We start from the raw sequence: 17163 nt of genomic DNA, 5'->3' as shown, positions 1-17163 counted from the left end.
TTGCTCATCAAGTAAAATTTCTTTTCATAATAATAAGCTCTATTTCCTAAGTTTAAAATATTTTTTAAAACTGATGCACTGCAGTCCTGCAGGAGTATTGACTTTAGGAATTCATGTGCCTATGATCCTACATAACTACAGTAAATTCATCTTTCTTGTCCATTATAGAGATCTACAAGATTTCACTTCCTTTGTTATTAGAATGTGTTTCTCCAGTACCAGTGTCTCTCTCTACTGTAATATATTATGTCTTTCAAAAGGTCATCATACTGGTGTTATCATACCATCAGGACAATTTGTAATGGAGACTTTTTTGTTTTTATGTTTGGTTTGGCTTTGTTATGTTGTGTCCTTTAAAGGCCATATGGATCACTAGTCAGCCATCTCTGCTATGGGGCTATGGCACGATTTCAGCATTCCTTAATGTTTTCATGGTAGAAAATCTTGAATTTGTTTATATGTACAACAGCAGCTTACATCTTTGTGTTTTCATTCTTTCCCACTGAATTCATCTTCTGTTTGGGTAAAATTACATTGTTCCTTACTTTGTATTTATATAAGAATTCAGTCTAAAAACATATCTTTCTAAAAAATATAAGTTTATGGTAAAAGATTAATTAGGAAAAGTAAATTAATAGACATTTTTTGAACAAATGATTCATAATTTTAGGGGTTTGATACCACTTTTATTTGTTTAAAATTTTACACTGAAAATACTGCTTCTGAAAAAATAAATGAAAACTACATACATATTGCTGGATGAATGAATGAGTTCTTGAATGAAATTAAATCTTAACTCAATTTGAATCATTTTTTGGAGGACATGAAATGTAAAAATGGTTGCTATAGTCAACCTGCGTTTATTAAGTATTTATACTGTATGTAGTGCTATGTATTATGCTGCTTTCTGTTAAGTGGTTTTTGTGAAGTCATATTTATGGTTACTTTTCCTGCTGTTGTTATCATTCTTGATCATTTCATAATTTTTACAAATCATATCCCAGATGCTTAGTAATTGGTTAAAAGAAAAAACTGATATTAAAAGATTGTGATGTCAAAAAAGATGTTACATTCCTAGAGGCAAAATAAAAAAACAAAAGTCTTTGGGAGGAAAAAAAGTAGGAAAAATATGGCCAGAGATTGTATTAATTGGTCAATACTTTAAAATGTTAATGTGAGGTTATTTGTAGTATATTTACATGAGGCACTGTGTTTTAAGATACAGTATTAACAATCCAGCCATGTTTTTACATTTTAGTAATTGTATACTAACTTGTAGTATTTTGTCATTTTTTTATTTCAAAATGGTCTTCAATTGTATATGTTCTGAATTTTTCAGTTCATGAAACTGAAAAAAAAATTGAGATTTTTTTAAAAAGTATCCATATTCCGCTCTAAGATGACAAAAATGTAGTTGTAATTACAAATTAAAGATGATTTTGAAAGACATGTAGTTAACCAGGTGAAGTTAAACAAGATAAAATGATTTATGGTCATTTTATGAAATAATGACAGTCTTCATTTTAAGCTACAATGTAAAGTGCTTTATTCTGAGATTATGTATTGTGGCAGAAGCTAAAACTGCCTTTTTTCTAACAGTGCCAGAATACAACCTCTTTTTCTTTTTGCACTAACAAGACTGCTTTACCACCACAGCCCACTCTAAGTAATTAAATCAATCCTTTGTACTTACCGTATTCTCCTCTAGTGACGGTACTAGATCTGATTATATGCTTCATGCATATTCAAAGTACCGCACTGACAGCTCTTTAATGAGCTCTTACTTAATCAGTATGAACAATGTTCATCTTGTTCTTTTTTTCCTCATGCATTAGAGCTAGGAACAGTTGGGAAAAATGAAACATCCAGCATTCATTTGAAAAATATATTGTACTTTGAAAAGTGTCTAAGCTGAGGAAGTTGCATTCTGCCCTTTAAAAGTCTGATGGACAAATTGGATTACTAGTATTGGATTAAATAACAAATGGTTAGAGGAGAAATGAGAAAAGCTCACTGTGATCACAGGCTTTAATATTTTTTGTTACTTATAAAGCTAAAGGGGTCTTTAACCAGTTATTAAAGTCAGGATTAATTTGTAATGGTTCAACTTACTGGCTTTTAAAAGCTTTTTAAATTTAAAATTTTTTAATTCCTGAAAAACAATAGTGTAATGATGTATTAGAAGAAAATTTAATTTTTTTGTTACTAGGCTAAGTATAGATTGCCATCATTGTATACTATCTCAGATAAGGAGTTAGCGATACAGAATTGATTTAACCTCAAATATGTTTTTTCAGTTAATTTATATAATCTTATGTAGCAGAGTATAATGTGTCTTTAAATATTTGTTATTGTTAGGCTTATTTCCTTTTGAAACATGAGACTCTTATATTATTAGTCATTTCCTAACAATTAGGGGATGGATATCTTTTCTTCTTACCTAGAAATCTTAGGCAGGAGTTAAACTGAAAATAACACCGTACCATATCAATATTGTTATTCTCAAGGAAGCAGTCTTCCATTGAAGAAAATGATGCTAATTTAAGAGTAGGCTGGTTGCTTCTAGTATTGCTGAAAGCCTCAATTATAGGTTAAGTTAAACTCAAAACAAAGTTTTAATATATCTATATTTTTAGAAGCCCATTTATGTGATGAACACAAGAACTAAGCCTTTAATCAGAAAATAAAATATCATAAGAACTGCACCTATTAATATTGCACACATGTGTCATTTCACTGATCAAAAAGGCCTTCACCAGGGTACAATTGGCCTTTTTCCAAATTGCAAGCTTTTTCTCAGCTTTTTCTTTCTACTCTTTCTTCTTTTGTTGCTACCCGGGGATTTGTGTGTATCGCAGCCTATCACAGCCTGTATCACATGACCAGTGTCAAGACATCACATGGTCCAAAGTGAATACAAAACCAGCTACCCTAAAAGAGAGATTAAAAATACTGTAAAACAATAAAGACTTTTGTTCATACTCCAAAAAAGATCTATCCTACGTCTGCTTCATACCATAAAGTTTTAATAGCATTTATTGAAGGCACGTATCCTCACGATTCTCCCTAACGATGAACAACAGATATCTATTTTATAGGGATGCTCTGAAGTACATGTTAAATCTTTTGCACACAGATCATCAGCTCTTTATATTCTACTTCCATTCTTAAAAATTTCTTCAGCTTTCTATTAACGTGAAAATAGTCATTAGCTCTTTATATTCTATTTCCATTCTAAGAATTTCTTCAGATTTCTATTGTGAAAATAGTTACATAAATTGTGGCACACCCATGATATACGCAAGTATTAAAAAGAATGAGGTAGATCTTTGAACAGCATAACAAAAGCAAATCACAGGGCAATATATAATATGATCTCACGTGTGCTAAAGAAAAGAAACCTGTATGTGTCTATAGATAAGGTATATGCATGTGTTTGACACACATAGTAATCTGTGTGGTCTGGAAGGAGATGTGCTAAACTGTAGAAGTACTTACTTCTGGAGAAAGGAGATGGAGAGGGGAATTGGAGAGGGAGGGGTTGGTGAAAGACTTGGCTTTTCTCTTATTTTAGGTATCTATTGTCTGAATTTTTAAAATGGGCTGGTTGTGTGTTTGAAAGTTAAAAGAAAATGTCTTGCTTAAAAAGAAAACGAAACTAGAATATTTTATTTTGGGCTAGATATTTAAGTTAGCCCTATGCATCTATACAGAAATGTGACTAAAGTATTAAATAATGGCCTAGCAAAACAATAAACCAATCATGGGTGAAATTCAGAAAAACTTAAAGAAAGTCAAAGAATTATAAGGTTGACTAGGTATAATTTGCATAGAGAGATGGGAAGAAGGTAGGGAATTAATATTTTTCTTGAGTGTGGTTGTGGCCTACTTCTATATGAACAATAATAAATATATAATATACATTATAACCCTTGATATACTGGTCTTTGGTGGGGAGTGTTATAGATGATAGAAGGTAAATTTTAAATATGCAATCAGTGAATTCTAAATTTTAGATCTCCTCTCTGCTGAAATGTTTTGTGATTTACTGAACATTATTATTTTCCTTATAATGTGTCTTTTCACAGATAGCTATAGGCATTTTTTTATAGCCTGGTCATTTACAATGTATTAAAAATAATTTGCATGTATTTGCCCTATTAGAGATGATGAGTTCCAGAATGGTATATGAACATGTATCTTTAGTTTACTTTTGGTGAGGAAAATAGGAAAAAAAGCAAGTTGTTACAATTGGAAGCTTTCATGAAATCTCTGGACTTCTCTGATCTTCCTGCTAGTCCTATAATTCTCATAATGATTTTTTAATGTGTGTGAGTGTGTGTGTGTGTGTGTGTGTGTGTGTGTGTTTTTAATCATGACCGTATGTCTGTCAGCACCATGAGTTCCTCATTGAAACATAATAACAAATCAGCCTCTGGGGAGGATTTAAAAGTTGGAACACTTTTTTTTTTTTTTTTTAACTGTACTTAATGTTAGTTTGATCTGTAGATATGTTCAGGGGTACTGAAATATACATGCTGGATAATACCAGCTTTAGAAGATCGGCTTATGAATTTTTAGATGTTGATTTCTTTTTTCAGACCCTGGACTTCAATATTGTGTTATTATAAACAGCTTCATTTGTGCTATTGGGGTACCTAAAATATGTTTCATGTTAAAAAATACTTGTGCTAAATTATTTTTTGGATTATAAAATGTCAGATAAATAATTCACTGAATTACAGGAAGGAACACAGAAGAAGAAGAAGCTATGATGCAGGAATGGTTTATGTTGGTTAATAAGAAAAATGCCTTAATAAGGAGAATGAACCAGCTTTCTCTCCTGTAAGTACCCATGACTATGCTTGTTTTTCCTACAACACTGATGAATCTTGGGCTTTTTGTCATTGCCTTCTTTAGGATTTCCTATTTATTAGGCTTATTATTTTTCTTTCCTTGGAGATTACAGTATAGTTTATATAAAAATAAAAATTAAAAAGAGTATATAATCATTTCTGAACAGTAAGTTTTTAAAACAGTAAGTTTCTTAAAATAGTGGTATATACTGAAAAATGTTTTTTTATTTAGAAAGCCAAGGAATATAAAAAATTTTTGTATTTAAGAAATAAAGCCCTTGTGCACAAAGAGGAGATTTGGATTATATTAAGGGTTAGAGGACAAAAGAAATAAAATTGAAGTTTATTTAACCTCACATTTTAAGTTAAAAATGAAAATAACTCTTAATAAGGACAAAAGTACATTTGTATTCTACAGATGATGTTACCCTAAATTTGGGTAATTCCTCCAGTCATAAAAAGATCACTTTTGTGTACAGTAAAATGGAGACCAGACCAAATGTAAGCATTCTTGGTCTTTAGCATTTAGTTCACTGTAGGATTTAATGTGTGTTCTTTTTGTTCACTAGCAGTATTCTTATATTATGCCACCTAGTGTGGGAAGGAGCAGACTTACATGTTTTATTTTAGTGAAAACCTCTATTTTTGTCATTTCTGCCATGCCTGAACTTGATAAAAAAAATTATGAAGAAGCACAAAATTTAAATCCTCCTGGATTTTTAATTGTCTCTATATTAAATTTGCACTGGTAGTACTTACATGTTTCTTGTATTCTTTTTACATGGCGTTCCAGATACGAGTGTTTATAGTGAGCTATGAAAAATATTTTACAAAATAGTCTTATACCTGGCACTTAACACAAGAAGCATTGAAGAGTGAGACTACTTATCTGAAGATTAAAATATACCTCTGTGCAATTCAAAATTGAAGGAGAAAAATAATAGCACTAGTAAATATTCAACCTGAGGAAGGTTTTAGGTTTGTGTATCATTTGTTTGGAGTAGCTTAAAGTTAAAGAGAAAAGTCAGTTATGAGTCCTAAAATCAATGTAACCTAAAGGTTCTTTTAAGTGTTTAATGATTTAGTAATTAGCATATTGATGAACTTTTGTAACTTGCCTAGGGAAAAAGAGCATGATTTAGAACGACGGTATGAGCTGCTGAATCGGGAATTGCGGGCAATGCTAGCCATTGAAGGTAAGAAATGGCTATGATGGAGAGAGGTATGTGAAGTGTCAACTGTCAGAAGAGATTTAAAGAGTGTAATACACTTCTGGTCTCACTAGGTGTGGCCTGACTAGGAACCAAAAGGAATTACAGATAAATGCCTTAGAGTTAGAAAGCCAGAGTCACATAAAACTTAAGAACCCTAATTCAGATAGATAATCATTATGTGTACCATTAAACACAAAATTGTCTTACTTTGTCAGTAAGCTGAAATGTCCATAAAATGGAAAATACAAGGAGTTAAATGATTTAATTACATTTTACTATGTGAAATTTAAGGTTGTTTCCAGGAGGGAGGTAGGGATTGATTTATCATTTTGATTTTTCACATCAGACTCTAAATTTTACCTTAATATTTAATTGATGTCAACATGGAAATATGTCTGCGGTCCACTATAGTTCTTAAGATTCCAACTCCTATTAAGTGAATATTCAGGCAAAGATTGACATAGCAGATAAATAAAACACTTTCATACTTTTCGTAAAGCTTTTCTATGAATTACATAGTAATCCTAAGCATTGTTCATAATATCAGTTAACATCAGCTAGCTTACTATGGCATTTACTATATATGATTTTTAAAAAAAATTTTTACATGTTTAAGAATGCACTTCTGCCTTTTAGTTGAAAATGTCTTGTAGTTCAAAGATGTCTGCTTTAAAAACTAATCCTTTGGGCTCTGTAAAATGGACCTTTTGTCTAATCAATGCAAATTGATTTTCCTATTCTATATTGACCTCTTAACCCATTGACTGTCCATAGTAATTTTCTTCTTTACCTGATAAGGTACCTGATCTATAATAAGCCAATTCTAATTAGTTTAGGAACTAGAAATTTAAGTTTGTAAGGGAAAGCCAAATGAAACTGTATATTTAAAAAATATTTTAACTAATATTGTGATTAATAAAATATATGCTATTTATCTAAATATAATCTTTTATGTATAAAAGTTTTATTTTTAATTACTTTTAATCTGTAATCTCATTTGATAAATAGGACTGACAGTATTGTATATCCTCATTTAAAAATCAGATTTACTTTATTTTAAAGGCTTCAGATAGCTAATTTCCTTCAAATGGCTATCCAGATAAATCAAATTATACATTGATAATGACTAAAAATTTGTCAAAATTATTTAAGAAGTTCTGTAAAACTTGCCATTGAAATAAAATGTACTGGTATGCTAAAACATATTTTTCCTCTTGATACAATTTTTGTAGTCATGGTGTAGTCTTTAAAAGAGAGTGGAAAGCTAAATATTTGAAAAGTGGGTACAATAGATACTATTTATATGGTATATATATGTATGGGTGACATAAAATGTATGTATATATATATATATATATATATATATTATGTAAAAATGTCTGACTCATTACATAGTTTATTCTTTATAGATTCATTATACATTATACTCGATACAGAGTATTAAAAACATTCTCTCATGTATAGTAAGTTAAATTATCCCTAAAATACAACTTGATACAATACAGTTGACTTTAAAGGCAGATATTGTTTCTGTCCCCAAACCAGTTATATTGCCAAATACCATCTTAAAAAGAGGGGCATGACATGTAGAAAATATCTCATTTTTATGCCAAACCTACCATCGCAAATAATTGAACATTTTATCTGCCTCTTTTTCTTGTACGTATCAGTACAAAGTCATATTTTTTTAAGAAGGGGAAAAGGTGTTTTTCAAGCACCTTTAATACAATTGATAGTTTTTTGAAGTTTTGTTTGGTTTTTATTTTTTAATTAAGGTCCTTGTTCCATAAGTGATGGGGCCAGTTTCTGTTGGCTGGTTGAGGGAAAGAAGAGATTTGAGGAAAAAAGTAGCCTGTTGATGACAAATAAATGTCACTTTTTTCATAAGAGGCCTGTCCCACTAGCCTGGGCAGTGCATGGGCTGGGATGTCCTGGGCAGGTACTGACTGTTGTGATGATCAGTTCTGTGAACGAACGCTGTATCCTCTGAGTCAGCCCTTAGAATGTGCACACATGCAGTTCAGTAGCCTTTTGAAATATTAAAACCCACAGAAAAACACATAAATAGGCAACGCTAGTTGGTGTTGATTTGCTCTCCTTTGTTTTAAGGTTCATTCATTCCTCTTTTTGTCCCCATCTCTTCTACTAGGTAGCCATAAGTTGGTTTTCTAATAAATAAACTAAAATCTTTTCGAATAAATCTGCACCAAGAGAAAGCACAGAATGTTAATAGCCATATAGCACACTGAAAGAAATATTAACAGCTTGGTTTGAGAAGGAAAAAAAAAATTCAATATATCCATTCTTCTGAAAATCCATAATCACTTTGGCCTGTTTTTGCCTTTTTTTTTTTTCCTTGAGGTGTATTTCATAGCAGGAGTTTCACTCTACTGAGCTAAGTTGTAGGATCCCTTAAGCTAACAAACATCTTTTAGATACTTTTCCTATAGTTTTTTTGTTCCCGATTATTTAATGTCCCCTCAGGAAAGATAAATTCATTTCTGCACACATTGGGGTGGGCTTTTAGAAAGTGGTGTGTTCATTTTCTGCACAAGAAATGGATCTTCTCTAGGATTTTGTACATCTTGATTTATTCTTGGCTCAGAGTTTGAAGTGGGTGCTCTTCTAAAGGGATTTATGCATAGGTTCACTATTTTTGTAGTTATGGTTTATATGATAAGCTTTTTATATTTAAAATCAATATGTAATCCTGTGGAGGAGCTTATCCCCTAAAACCCCATTTGTAAATCTATTTTAGCTTTGTTACACAGCACAGCCACAGTCTTCCATAGATTGATTAGGTACAGCAGTAGAATCCTATCAAATGGCCTGCTCTGATGATGATGCAAACTCTTTCAGGATTGCTAGTTGACTGGAACTAAAGATAAGACTTGACTGCAATCCCCCAATGTGCTCTTTACAAAACTAGTGTTAATTTTCATCAAAGTGCCAGGCTTATTTATAGTGGCAAGGTTGAAGGTTTACTACAGGAACTTTAGGTCCTTTCTATCAAAGTATTTATAGGTATTTCTTTTGCCTTTTTTCCAAGGTAATTATCAACTTCAGCAAATAAACTGAATCAGGGAATGAATAATTGGCCCTATAGATAAGAAAGAGATTTTTAAATTAACAAAACAGCTCAGTGCAGATGGACATAAACAGAATCTCTTTATTTCAACACTTTGGCTCAAATGCAGCATCAAAACTTAATCCTATTTGTTGCAAGAGGATATGGCTTTTGTAGCAAAAGTACACTGGAATCTTTAAATTAATCAGAAGCCACATTGTAGTCTGTTCAAGTCAAAGTCAATGTATCTAGCTAGCTGTGACTGGTGTTATAGGTGAGTAATCCTTTCTTAAAATGCGTAACAGGTAACATATAAACTTACAGGCAGGTTTTTAAAACATGACATTACATCTAAGTGAAGCTACTAAAAGGGGATTTAAATTTTATTTTTAATTTAAGCATGAACATACAAATATGGGTCTTGATCAATTTTAAAGGTATTATGAATTTTTTAAATCATCAAAATAGTTTAATTTCCCAAATCAGCATTCAGATATATGTGTATGTGTATAAATTTACTCCCATGAGAAAGCAAGTGCAAAGTAAAAGTAGTTTTGCTAGTGTAAAATCTACTCAGTGTACATAGCTGTTCCCTCTACAATTGACTAATATCTTGTAAATAGATATTAATATAGCAATGACAAATTTAATATGAAGAATCCTTAAATTTATGCTGCAGCATTTTAAATTCTAATGTCAGTTAAATTTGACTGTGAAATGATGAAAATAACCTAAATATTCATAACTTTAAAAATGTTTTTGTTACAGTTACAGAAAATGTCAGTATTGAGCTAGGAAAAAGTTAAGATTTTTTAAATTATTCAATACTTCAGGGGTTAAAAAACAGAAGTTTTCTCTCATCCGTATTGTTAAAGCCTTACTTCTCTTGATATTGCTAATTATTAATTAAGAGTGACTGTTCAAGTACAGAGAATGAACAGTTTAATTAAGAAAATTATATGCCTGTTGTTAAAATTTATTTTTTTCTTGGCTTTAGAAAATTTTGTTATTTTCCATTTAATTGTATTTTTTATGTGCGTGGTGGAGGAAATTTATTTCCCAGTTGTGAAGCTCTTATCAAAATGTTTTAGAAGAAAATAATTATGAAGCTTACAATCAGAATGATTTCTAGAGGTTGAAAGTGGAAAAATTAATATTCATCAAAACAGATAATCTTACTAATTTTAAAATTTAGTTATAAATCTTTTACAAATTTAGCAGGGTTTTCTCTGAGTTAATATTTCTAGAACTACAGTTACCTGAAATTAGACTAGATGACCTTAAAGATCCTTCCAACTGGAGTGTCTATTAATTTTGCTCCTGTGTATAATAAGACTGATTAAGAGCAAGAACCAAATTAGAAAATTGTCTAGCGTTCCTGACCACAGTTGCATTTAAATCCAAAGGACAAAACTGTGATAGTGATAGATATGGCTTTTCTTCAATTTTGCTCTTTTGTTATTATTTTTTCTTATATTCAGAAAAAAACTTTGCATAGTAATAGTTTCTTTACTTCTTCCCATGCTATAGAATATTTCACTCCTTTTAATAAGACTGTAATGTGACCAGATATTTAATGTACTTGCATGATTTTTGTATCAAATGTGGATAATTAATACATAGCATGTTTTATATATATGTATGTATGTATTAGAGCTCATAAAGAAAGGAATAGTGGTAAAATTGAATAAACCATTCTAGCTTTTTGCTGCTATTCTAACCTTTATTGCATGATGATGCATCTAATTTTTAATTTGTAAATACAAGATAGAATTCCCTCTAGCACCATTTGCTTTCATAAAGCTGCTGAGCAGTTTGCTGTCTTGAATAAATTTTGCTTTGGAGGGGGTCCGGGGGATTTGAACCAGCACATTCTTGTGTGGTTTGTGAAGATTCACATGGTAACCAGCGGTGTGCATTGTTAGGTTTATCTGAATAAGCACCAGCCATGTGAGTTTTAACATGATTGCCCAGGGCAATGGAGAGAGAAGAGAGAAACCCGAAAGGATTGCACTCCTCTGTTTTTTGGAAAGTGCATTTGCTGGGGGAGGGGGCTGCATGAGTCAGTGGCCCCGGTTTTTTTTTTTTTTTTTTAAAGCTGGTGTCCTGTTTCCCTCCAGGTCCTCATTTGTTCTGCTATCTGCCTCATCATCTACTTCTTCTTTTCATTGTTTACCTTCCTAATGAGGGAGGCGGGGTAGACTGGGGGTTGATTGACAGCTACAAGCCCTTACAGTCTGGCCAAAGAGCAGTTGGCATTGGTTTTAAAAGTGCTTTAAATGTTCGATTTGGTCCTGTTTTTATTAAACGAAACTGCTGCTCATCTTAAGGAAATTATCAGACCAGCGACGATTAGCAAATATATTATTGGGTCCTAAAACCTTCAAAAAACCCTGCCCATACGCATGGAAAGAGCACTGGCCATCGGATTTTCCAACCCTTAACGTGGGGTTTCAAAAAGAAATATGTAATTTTTCCTTTGCAGAAGTGCTTTGATTTTAAACCACCCAGCAAACCTCTCCAAAAGAAAACTGGCTGTGATGCGATCGAGAGCTGCAGTGTAATATTGCAGAGCAAATTTATTTTTTACTTCAAAGAAAAATGCTAATTAGCCGATTCACTACTTTTAAAGTTATTGTGAAGCATATGGCGCCCAGTGTGAGATACATCCAACTGCTAAAATAGAGCGAAGAGGAAATTAGCGAAGAATGGGCTGTATGGGGTGAGCATGGGGGTGGGGGAGGAGGAAAGGTTCTCAAGCAGATTCTCTAGCCTTTTCTGAGTGATTTTTATCGCCTATCTCTACTTCCCGCCCCCTCATTTGCCCACTTCCCCCACCACCAAGTCTCCGGCCGTTCTTTTCTGGGCCTCTAACTCTCCCTCCCCCCACTTTGGCAGAATCAGGTGCGCACCTCCGGCTGCCCACCGGCTCACACCTGGTCTCTTGCAGGTTCCAGCCCAGCGGTAGCCGAGCCCATCTGCGGGAAAGGTTTAGAAAGTTAGGTTTTAGGGTGAAATGCTCATCACGATGGCCAGACTCCCCTTAAAACACTATCTAGTGGCTCTCTAATATGGTTTGCGGAGAGATACAAGGAAATTGGAAAGAGGGGGGCGGGAGGGTGTGCCGAGGCTCTGCGGGTGGGTAACGAGCCTCCCGTCCCCTGCAGACTGGCAGAAGACGGAGGCCCAGAAGCGACGCGAGCAACTCCTGCTGGACGAGCTGGTGGCCCTGGTGAACAAGCGCGACGCGCTCGTCAGGGACCTGGACGCGCAGGAGAAGCAGTGAGTCGTCCGTGGGGTGGGGGGGTGGGGTTCGAGTCTCTGCCACCAGCTGAGGGGCCATGAAGTTTTCGGGAAGTTCAGTCCAGAGGTCTCCGTGGGGCCCCGGGGCAACCCCCCCCCACCCCCCCACCCCCCCACCCCCGCTGGCCCCAGCAGCCTCATTCCTGCTGGGGCTCGGATTGCGACCTGAGAGGAGACTGTGGCTTTGCCCTCCACGAAGAAAAATAAATTTGTTTCCTGTTTGACTTCTAGGGCTGAAGAAGAAGATGAGCATTTGGAGCGAACTCTGGAACAAAACAAAGGCAAGATGGCCAAGAAAGAAGAGAAATGTGTTCTTCAATAGCACCGGACCAGAGTCTCCCAACATTTTACTCTTGGGTCCCCAGACTAGAAAATGTCAGACTCGTTGTTGATGTAAAACTTTTAACATTTTGGGGGGCTGGATTGTACTTCTTTATGACTACCACCACCCCTTTTCCTCCCTCCTTTCTGGATAATAGAACTCCAAAAGAGCTTTGTTTAAGGATATTTTTTTTGTGTGTGAGTTGTTAATTTCCTTGTAATCATGTGAAATAAATTTGCACAGATACCTTGTGAGTGATTGGTATTAAGAGTATTCAAGAGAGTGCTCAAAGAAGAAAGAAAAAAAAACCCTTCCCTCATTATTTCCCCTCAGCTTTTGATGGGAGGAAAATTTGGAACATTTTTGTTGTTGTTGTTGTTGTTGTTCTTGTTGTTGTTGATAGCATAATGGTGGGGGGGTATGTGGGGGGTAAGAAAAATGTCATGAATGATTTTTCCAGTCCTGCCATATGTAACACTTGACTCTGTTACCTAAATTTTATAGTTAGATCATACTCAATCTACTTATTAAACTGTGTTCTATTTACCAGTGGGATTTTCTGCAGTTGTTTTGCATTTCACTGTAAGGATAATAGAGTTCCTGTCCTCTGTTTTCCTTAGAGGATGGCCTTTTAATGTAGGCTGAGACAGTCCTGTGATTTGAAGGTGAGCTATGAGGATGGGACTAATTGACATGCATCAGTTTACAAAGACGGTCTTATCATCTGAGAATGCGCCATCTTTTTCTCCAGATAATTATTTATTACATCTAGCTTGGTTCCTACATTTTGCTGGGTCTGAACATTGGCTCAAGAATGCTGTTAATATTTATTCTGTATTGATAAAAGTCTGTCTTGCCACTATGAGTAAATCCCCCAATTAATATTTTCTTCTCTAGCATAGCACTGTCATTTTTTTGTGAAAATGGTTTTCTGTTTATTTATTACAATACTGAGTCATATATAAATTTTCAATAAAAGCAGAAACTTTCTTACCTTAACCACTGCTGCTACTTCCTTATAATGAAAACTTGACACTGGTTTGAGAAGTTCCTGTATCCATAAGACTTTTCATGTTGAAAAAAATGGTTCTCTTGAATTCAGAGCAGGATACTAGGCTGTATTTGGAGCTGAGTAAGTTTACACCATCCCGAGAGAGCCCTGCTGACACACGAATGCGAACTGAAAAGCAGTTAGTCGTATTTTCATAAAATGTGATGAAGCAGTGTAAACTATCTTTTTCTGTAAAGGGCCCTCTCTGTTGTTAAAGATTTGAGGAAATTTGTGATTCCACAGCACTGAAAACTGCTAATATCTTGATGAATTTTCCACATTATTTTCAATTGTTAATGTTGCACTTATGAGGAAAAATTATGATTTCTGATAACTCGAAAGTCTGCAGGTACTGAAGTGAAAGGAAGATGATTATTGTTGGCGAGGAGGATAAATGTGTGCAGGTGTGTATGTATGAGATGAAGGAAAGAGAACTTTTAATAAGTTCTAGGCTACAGAAAAAAACTGGCGATTTGATAGTAGTTACCATCACTCCTCTACAGAAGTGTTTGAAACAAAGAAAGCTCGTTCAACAAGTCTAGAGACAGAAAACAGTCCACTAGCGTTTATACTTTAGCCTAGATCAAAATAAACGTACACACACATACATATATGTACATTTAGACACAAATACACAAATTCCGTTCGAAAAGTATGCAGCTACCTTCAAATGACAGTCTTTCAAAATGATAAAACTTGCTACGGTAGATTTCTTCATGAAAAGGATTTTAAGAAGTTACTGAAAAGTTACAGAAGTAAAGGAAATTGAGTATTTGTCCTGTTCATTCACGCAGGAGAGCGGAGCCGGCTGCCGCTCTCCGGGGGAAGCTCTCAGAACCCCACTCGAACCCCAAGGGAAGCGGGCAGACGAAACCCAAGCTGCCTGGGGCTTGGACGGCCAGCATCACCATCCCTTTTACGCTGGATTCGGGGAACCTTCCCTCCCGAGGAGCCTCGCGGAGAGACGGCTCCCCACGGCCGCTCCCGACCTGTCAAGTGACAGACGTTCCCTAGCCCCACACTTGCTGTTCCTCCTGCCCCAGTCCCGAGCCCCGCGGGGTTTCCATTTGGGCTGCTCCGTGGCGCCCGCACGCCCCGCAGCGGCGGCGGAGCGCCGACCCCCGGGACTAGGAGGGTCAGGCCCGCGGCGAAGGCGCCGCGTCCGGATTTCGTCGCGTTGTGCCCAGAGGCTGCCCGCCGAGCGCAGGCGCAAGCCCAGCGTGCGGAGAGGCCCGGAACCAGAAAGCCCGCGCTGCGGGAAAAGAAACTGTGGGCCCAGGGGTCGCTGAGGAGGAGGAGCGTTGGCAGCCTGCTGGCTTGGGCACAGCCCGCGGGCCGGTGCAGAACTTCCGCCCCTGGCCAGAATCCCACGACCCGGACGCCAAACCCCTCCCCCTCTCCCAAGTGTCCCCCGGAGTCTGGCCCGGCCTCGAGGTCACCTGGGTGCTGGATCCGGGTCCCAGGGCCCAGCTCCCACGCCCTTCTCCCCGGGTCGGGGGCCTTGAACTGGGTGGACGTGCTCTCCCTCGGTGAGGCCCCCACTTCCCCCTCCCTGCCCTGCGGCCGTTGTTGGAACAGTCGCGGCTTCTGGCCCAGCGTCTCCCACCTGGACATTTGCCTAGCGACGGCCGCCTCAGTCCTCCACGCCGCGTACAAGAAACTTTCATCTCAGTCTCTCTTCCTCTCTACACTCCTCCCTCTTCCTCTCTTTTCTTAATCCTGGGGTTTTATGGGTTGAGCATTAAGAAAATTCGCCTGCAATTTAGGATTAGATAAATACTTTCATGGGGGGGGGGGCTATGCTACTTGATACCTCCCAACTTCCCCGAGACCGTGGCAGCATCTGGAAGCGAGAGCGCCGGACTACCGCGTGGCGGGCCCTGGGGACCGTCAGAGCACATTCCAGCGCGTACAGCGGCCCCACCTCGCAGCGCCGGACCTCGGCCGGGCTCTGCAGCTGCAGGCGAAATAGGGCCCGCAGCAGGCAGGAGTGCGAGAGGTTGCGGGGCTAGGATTAGGGCATACACCTCGGCAGCAGAGGGCTACACCCAGGCACAGAGCGCGCAGGCCTGGGCTGGGCTGCGCGGTCTGGGGACGCAGACGCTGCTGCAGCGCACTCCTGGGCGCCCGCCTAGTCTTCCCCAAAAAACTAGTACCCTCCTGCCCGCGCCTTTCCCCAGAACTGGAGGCGGGGTGTATTCCATTTCTTTCTTTAAACCTCTGCACCGTCGCAGGGGCCCTGAGCCGCGGGCCTCGCGGGCTACTCCCCGCGGGGGCCTCTGCGAGAGCCTAAGTTGTGTCCTCGCCCGGGTCAGCGCTGCGCTCTGCGCAGTTTCTTTTCCTGTTAAAGCTTTTTCTCTCTCGTGTTTTTTTCCTTTTCTCTCGTTCTTTTATAGTTTTTTCTCTCTCTGTGTGTCTTTCTTTCCCTTTTGTGAATGGGCTGCGGTGTCTTTGTTCTGGAGAGAAGCGCCCGTGTCGCTGACTTTTGTGAACCAGAGAAGGATCTTGTAAAACCTCCTTTTCTCCTTCATACTCCCCCACTCTCACCCCTCCTCCTTTGCCCCTTTGATTAGATGTTCCCTCATCGTCCAAAAAAAAAAAAAAATGTAATTTCGTTGGTCTGGCGGCCACTTTCTTTGAACATTAGCTCGCTTTCAGCTCCAACTTCAATTAGAAGGAGTTGATTTTGAGAGATCAACAAAAGAACCGACCAAAGCCTTATTAAAGGTCCTAAGAAGATCTCCCGGGTCCTTTGAGAAGCAGTTAAGGAAACAGTGTGCCCTCCATCATATTCTGTTACCGTATTTTATTCGGACTCCAAAGGAAAGTGTCGCTTGGGGGAGGGGGAAGCACTTTGATGAGCGGCGGCCGCGGCCCCTTTTCACTCAGCGGGCTCCCCCTTCCTTCTCCTCCTCCTCCTTGTCCAGAACCCAGTCCGCTCTAGGTGCCCGACCTCGCGGCCCCGGCAGCGCTGGCGCTCCCCACCGCGCTGCGCCCGGCGGCTCCTTGACTCACCCTCACACTTACTCCTGTTCAAACTTTTCACTCCGCGCGTTGGGATGGAGGGGAGGGGGATTAGGAAAAAGGAGTAGGAATTCCTCGAAAGGGAGTAAAGTGGTGCCTAATATTCAGAAGGAGGTGCCACTTACAAGAATCGCCTTGCTCAGGGTTGGGGCGAAAACATTTTTTTTTTTTAATTTTTATTTTTGGCTCTTTGAAAAGTCCACCAGGTACACGGGGTTGAGAAGTTTGTTCGGCTGGGAAATGGGCTTCGCCAGTACGAACAATCCGGGGAAATCGCCCCAAGAAGGCTCCTTCCGCAGTGTGTGAGAAAGAAATTGAGGGCAGGG

At 37.8% G+C, this 17163-nt stretch overlaps 1 protein-coding gene and 2 long non-coding RNA genes across 22 annotated transcripts in view; 1 reads left to right on the top strand and 2 right to left on the bottom strand.

The window, feature by feature from the left end:
- Nucleotides 1-13761, top strand: part of EHBP1 (EH domain binding protein 1) — a 348209-nt gene extending 334448 nt beyond the window's left edge. For all 20 annotated transcript variants that reach the window (XM_082746615.1, XM_082746623.1, XM_082746631.1 and 17 more), the window contains 4 exons: nt 4746-4845; nt 5979-6052; nt 12305-12419; nt 12672-13761. In XM_082746615.1, the coding sequence (XP_082602741.1) occupies nt 4746-4845; nt 5979-6052; nt 12305-12419; nt 12672-12762 (380 nt within the window). In that variant the 3' untranslated portion in view covers nt 12763-13761. The remainder of the gene's footprint in view (nt 1-4745; nt 4846-5978; nt 6053-12304; nt 12420-12671) is intronic.
- The window catches only part of LOC309872503, an 857896-nt gene that overhangs the window by 311558 nt on the left and 529175 nt on the right, over nt 1-17163 (bottom strand). The window lies entirely within an intron of this gene.
- On the bottom strand, nt 13206-16076 carry LOC309872484. Its single transcript, XR_014315893.1, has 2 exons — nt 15420-16076; nt 13206-13921 (listed from the first exon to the last, which is right to left on the bottom strand). It is a non-coding gene; the product is annotated as an uncharacterized lncRNA (long non-coding RNA).

The sequence above is a fragment of the Mustela nivalis genome (genome assembly GCF_964662115.1).
Source record: "Mustela nivalis genome assembly, chromosome: 8".
In the NCBI taxonomy this organism is placed as follows: domain Eukaryota; kingdom Metazoa; phylum Chordata; class Mammalia; order Carnivora; family Mustelidae; genus Mustela; species Mustela nivalis.
This window is presented reverse-complemented; position numbering and strand designations above follow the sequence as displayed.